The 5886-nt window shown below is 50.1% G+C and overlaps 1 protein-coding gene across 1 annotated transcript; it reads left to right on the forward strand.

Moving 5' to 3' along the window:
* The first annotated feature begins 1226 nt into the window (after positions 1-1226).
* On the forward strand, positions 1227-5649 carry LOC107300309 (cathelicidin-related peptide Oh-Cath-like). The gene is made up of 4 exons (XM_029286975.1): positions 1227-1412; positions 3770-3877; positions 4463-4594; positions 5578-5649. Exons 1-4 carry the CDS (start codon positions 1227-1229, stop codon positions 5647-5649), a joined length of 498 nt encoding a protein of 165 aa, XP_029142808.1.
* Positions 5650-5886: the final 237 nt, after the last annotated feature.

Raw genomic sequence — 5886 nt, forward strand, 5'->3', positions numbered from 1 at the left:
TATCTATCTATCTATCTATCTATCTATCTATCTATCTATCTATCTATCTATCTATCTATCTATCTATCTATGTCTATCATCTATCTATCTATCTATCTATCTGTCAATTTATGTATTATCTATCTATTTATCTCTATCTCTATATGTCTATATCATCTATCTATCTATCTATCTATCTATCTATCTATCTATCTATCTATCTATCTATCTATCTATCTATCTATCCATTTATGTATTATCTGTCAATTTATGTAATCTATTTATCTATCTCTATCTATCTATCTATCTATCTATCTATCTATCTATCTATCTATCTATCTATCTATCTATCTGTCAATTTATGTGTTATCTATTTATCTATCTGTCTATCTATTTATCTGTCTATCTTCTATCTCTATCTATCTATCTATCTATCTATCTCCATGTATCTATCTATCAATCTAATCTGTCTATGTATTATCTCTCTCTCTCTCTCTTTCCTTCCTTCCTTCCTCCCTCCCTCCCTCCCTCCCTCTCTCTCTCTCTCTCTCCAGCTATCTAGCTATCTCCCGGTCACAACTCTTATCATCTGTCTGTCTGTCTGTCTGTCTGTCTGTCTGTCTGTCTCTCTCTCTCTCTCTCTCTCTCTCTCTCTCTATCTATCTATCTATCTATCTATCTATCTATCTATCTATCTATCTATCTATCTATCATCTCTCTCTCTCTCTCTCTCTCTCTCTCTCTCTCTCTCTCTCTCTCTCTATCTATCTATCTATCTATCTATCTACCATCTCTCTCTCTGTCTCTCTCTGTCTCTATCTCTCTCTCTCTATCTCTCTATCATCTCTCTCTCTCTCTTTCTAACCACCACGGCTCTCCTCGGTCACGTGGGCTTCCAAGGATGGATGGTCCTGTGCCAGGTTGTGGAAGGCGGAAGTAAGAGCCTTGGCGGCCATCCCTAACCCTTCTGAATGGTCCAAAGGAGGTCCATCGTAATCCACACCACCTTCCGTGGCTCTGCCAGGTGCAGGATCGGTTTCCTTCGGTTTCCCACCTGAACAAAACGGCTCCCGATTGGTTCCTCCTTTCTCCGGGTCTCCGGGAAGGACCTCGGAGAATTCAGCGGGGGAAAACCCCTGGCCGTCCGCCCAGCGCCTGGACAACCCACGGAAGCAGGACATAAAAAGGAGGCGTCGTGGTCTTGAGGACCACACCGGCTTCGGATCTCCGTAGCAGACAAAGCGAGGATGGAAGGATTCTTCTGGAAGACCTTGATGCTGGTCGGGGTTCTGTCGGTCTCGGGGCGTCCCCACCTGCCCCACGAGCCGCTGACCTACGATGATGCCCTGTGTCTTGGGGTGGAGATCTTCAACAAGAAAGCCGGAGAAGGGTCCCTCTACCGTCTCCTGGATGGCGTTCCTCAGCCCGAATGGGTAAGGAGGCCGGATCGGGAATGGCGTGGTGGGGCAGGAGAGGGAGATGAAGGTGAGGGAGATGAAGGTGATGGTGAAGAAGATGATGATGAAGTTGAGGAGGAGGAGGAGGAGGGTGAAGATGAAGTTGAGGAGAAGGAGGATGGTGAGGATGAAGAGGAGGAGGAGGGTGAGGATGAAGGTGATGGTGGGGATGGTGATGGTGATGAAGAAGGTGAGGATGAAGTTGAGGAGGAGGATGGTGAGGATGAAGGTGACGGTGATGATGGTGGGGATGGTGAGGATGAAGAGGATGGTGAGGATGAAGGTGATGGTGAAGAGCGTGATGATGAAGATCAAGTTGAGGAGGAGAACAACGGTGATGATGAAGGTGACGGTGAGGATGGTGAGGATGAAGAGGAGAACGATGGTGAGGATGGTGAGAATGAAGTTGAGCAGGATGAAGCTGAGGAGGATGAGGATAGCAATGATGAAGGTGATGGTGAAGAAGATGATGATGAAGTTGAGGAGAAGGAGGATGGTGAGGATGAAGGTGATCATGAAGATGGTGAGGATGAAGTGGAAGAGGAGGAGGGAAAGGATGGTGATGATGAAGGTGACGGTGAGGATGGTGGGGATGGTGAGGATGAAGAGGAGGATGGTGAGGATGAAGGTGATGGTGAAGAGAGTGATGATGAAGACCAAGTTGAGGAGGAGAACAACGGTGATGATGAAGGTGACAGTGAGGATGGTGAGGATGAAGAGGAGGAGGATGGTGACGATGAAGGTGATGGTGAAGATGGTGAGGATGAAGTTGAGGAGGATGAAGGTGAGGATGAAGTTGAGGAGGAGGAGGAGGATGGTGATGATGAAGGTGATGGTGAGGATGATGATGGTGATGAAGGTGAGGATGAAGTTGAGGAGGAGGATGGTGATGATGAAGGTGAGGATGGTGAGGATGAAGTTGAGGAGGATGAAGGTGAGGATGAAGTTGAGAAGGAGGACGAGGAGGAGGATGGTGATGATGAAGGTGATCGTGAAGATGGTGAGGATGAAGTTGAGGAGGAGGGAAAGGATGGTGATGATGAAGGGTTAGGGTTAGGGGATGATGGAACCACAACCCAATGGGGATGATGGAACCCCAACCCAATGGGGATGATGGGGACCAAAACCCAACGGGGATGATAGAACCTCAACCTACTGGGGATGATGGGAACCCCAACTCAATGGAGGTGGTGGAACCCCAACTCAATGGGGATGATGGAACCCCAACTCAATGGAGATGATGGGATCCCCAACTCAGTGGGGGTGATGGGACCCCCAACAAGTGGAACAGCTTACCCCCAGAAATCGTGGGCGCTCCATCACTGGAGGTTTTTAAGAAGAGACTAGACATTCACCTGTCTGAGACGGTGTAGGTTCTCCGGCTTGAGCAGAGGGCTGGACTAGAAGACCTCCAAGGTCCCTTCCAGATCTCTTCTCTTCTATAAGAGGTGGTTTTGATGGGTGGGACCTTCCTGGGATGATCTCCAAACCTAGAAGGGAGGGTTCAACCATTGGCCAGGTGGAGGAGACCCCCTCTCAGCTGAGGTCCTACCTCAAGAGGCAACCGGACTTTCTCGTTTTTCCTGGAGGTTGACCTGTGTCCTCGGGCTCACCTGAGTGCTGCCAAGGGGTGTGTGTGTGTGGGTGTGGGTGTGTAGAGCCTTCTTGGACCTGTTGAAAGGACCGTGTCGTAGACCAGAGAAGGAGGCTCAATTTTGACGGAGATGGTCTCTTGGACCCCTCTTTCAAACCAGCGGTCCTCTCCGTCCAAAAGGTGGACTTTGGTGTTTCGCATGCAGATGGCTCGCCAAATTTTGTTCTCCGATGTTACGCCTTGCGTTGATGGACACCGTCGTTTTGTTCCCCCGATATACAACTCCCTGCGTCGTATCGCATCTACCAAACCGTTGCTCAGTTGGCGCCTGGGTGTTTTATCCTTGGGGTGGGGCAGATAAACTTCTGCCTTTGTGTTTTTGTGGGTTCGAAGGGCGCAAGGGAGTTGTGTCGGCTAAAGGGTCCCTCCGGAGCTTTTCCCGATACTCCGGAATGACTACATCGCTTCGTTTGGCATCGAGTGGCAAACTAGCCGAAAGAGGGAGATTCACCCACCCTTCTTCTCCTAGCGTGGAGGTCCCGTACGGCCCTTCATGGATGGTCCATCGGGATGATGGGCCTGGAATCCAGAACTTCTGGGACCTGCATGGCGTCTTCTCCACGGCTCCTTTACAGTGGCGATGGAAAGAGCCGTTCAGACGCGATCCCGACATGAAATGGGAGAAGGTGCAGAGTGGCCTTCAAACCGATCCATCCTCTTTCGTTTGGTCTCGTTTCAGGATCCCGTCTCGGAAGGCAACCAAGCCCTGAATTTCACCGTCAAAGAGACAGTGTGTCCGGCCGAAGAAGGGTTTTCCATGGATCGATGCGACTTCAAAGAAGATGGGGTGAGTGATCGCCACCAAGCTGGGTTGGACGATGGATTGTAGATCTGTCGGATCTTCTTGACCGACGTGAAACTGGATTTCCATCCAGTTTCAACTTCCATCTTCCACGTCTACTTGTTTCTTGAGGGACATCGTCTTCTCGGTTCTCCAAAGTCAACTCTGAGGCTCAGCTCCATGGATGGAGAAGGAACCCAACCCGTGAACCCTTCAACTGTTGTTCCCCCATTCCTCCAAGGTGTCTATGAAGATTCTCAGTCATCCAGGTCACAGCTGTCCTCAAGATGCTTCTTCAGGAGGCAACTGGACCTTCTTCTTGCTCCTCTGAAGGCCTTTCACCTCTCCTCCAAGAAGCTTCTTCGGAGCTTGGAGGAGAAGCGAAAGGTCTTCGGAGGAGAGAAGAAGAAGGTCCAGTTGCCTCCTGAAGAGGCATCATGGAGAAATTGAGGATCAACTAACTTGGGTTGTCCAACGTTGCGATGGAAGGACATGGGTGAGGCAACGTCAGGGGCTGATCCAAGATGTCTCCTCTGGAAAAAAAAACAATAAGGTGGCTTGCGTCTCACCACGCTTTCCTCCCCTCCGTAGATGGTCAGACAATGTACAGGCTACTACTTCCTTGAGGAGAGACCCCCGGTGGCCGTTCTCACCTGCCACACCGTGGGGGGAACAGTGAAGGAGGAGGAGAAGGAGGAGGAGGAGGAGGAGAAGAAGAAGAAGGTAAGACGATGGCCTGGTGGGCTTGAAACCTAGAAGGAGGGTGGAACCATGTGCCACGTGGAGGAGACCCCGTCTCAGTTGAGGGTCAGAAGGGAGACCTTCCAAAGGGTCTCCGGCTCGGGCAGGGGGTTGGACTAGATGACCTCTGAGGTCCCTTCCAACTCTGTCATTCCATGATTCTGTAAGGGTCTCCTGCTCGAGCAGGGGGTTGGACTAGATGACCTCTAAGGTCCCTCCAACTCTATTCTTCCATGATTCTGGAAGGGTCTCCTGCTTGAGCAGGGGGTTGGACTAGATGACCTCTAAGGTCCCTTCCAACTCTGTCATTCCATGATTCTGGAAGGGTCTCCTGCTTGAGCAGGGGGTTGGACTAGATGACCTCTAAGGTCCCATCCAACTCTGTTATTCCATGATTCTGGAAGTGTCTACTGCTCGAGCAGGGGGTTGGACTAGATGACCTCTAAGATCCCCTCCAACTCTGTCCCTCTATGATTCTGTAAGGGTGTCCTGCTCGAGCAGGGGGCTGGGCTAGATGACCTCCGAGGCACCTTCTGTCATTCCATGATTCTGTAAGGGTCTCCTGCTCGAAAAGGGGGTTGGACTAGATGACCTCTAAGGTCCCATCCAACTCTATTCTTCCATGATTCTGGAAGGGTCTCCTGCTCGAGCAGGGGGTTGGACTAGATGACCTCTAAGGTCCCATCCAACTCTGTTATTCCATAATTCTGGAAGGGTCTCCTGCTCGAGCAGGGGGTTGGACTAGATGACCTCTAAGGTCCCATCCAACTCTATTCTTCCATGATTCTGGAAGGGTCTCCTGCTCGAGCAGGGGGTTGGACCAGATGACCTCCAAGGTCCCCTCCAACTCTGTCCCTCTATGATTCTGTAAGGGTGTCCTGCTTGAGCAGGGGGCTGGGCTAGATGACCTCCGAGGCCCCTTTCCAGCTCTGTTAATCTACATTCTATGTGTTCTTCCTCTCTAGGACCAACCCAAACGCGTCAAGAGATTCGCGGGTTTTTTCCAGTTTGTCGTCGGGGTCTCTTTCCGCTTCTAAGCGACGGATTCGAGAGGAGCCGAGTTCAGATCTTCCATCGAGAGAAAAAAATAATCAAATAAAAAAAAAATCCAGATTTTTTTTTTCCCCCAGCTTGGCTTAGATCTCCGTTTACCGCAGAGGCTTCCTTAAAAGAAAAGCACAACTTCGAATCAGTAACGCAGCTTTTTAAAAAATGCCATAGGGGCTAGTCCTCAAGTTACGACGGTCCGTTTAGTGACCGTTCCAGGTTACAAC

Source organism: Protobothrops mucrosquamatus, unplaced genomic scaffold (genome assembly GCF_001527695.2).
Source record: "Protobothrops mucrosquamatus isolate PMUCROS unplaced genomic scaffold, P.Mucros_1.0 scaffold6639, whole genome shotgun sequence".
In the NCBI taxonomy this organism is placed as follows: Eukaryota; Metazoa; Chordata; class Lepidosauria; order Squamata; family Viperidae; genus Protobothrops; species Protobothrops mucrosquamatus.

What these genes read in the sequence shown, in the direction of transcription:
- LOC107300309 (XM_029286975.1), top strand. Translation starts at nt 1,227, where the DNA reads ATGGAAGGATTCTTCTGGAAGACCTTGATGCTGGTCGGGGTTCTGTCG. An exon ending in GCGACTTCAAAGAAGATGGG is followed by an intron (nt 3,878 to 4,462) that starts GTGAGTGATCGC and finishes TCCCCTCCGTAG; the next exon opens with ATGGTCAGACAATGTACAGG. An exon ending in AGGAGGAGAAGAAGAAGAAG is followed by an intron (nt 4,595 to 5,577) that starts GTAAGACGATGG and finishes CTTCCTCTCTAG; the next exon opens with GACCAACCCAAACGCGTCAA.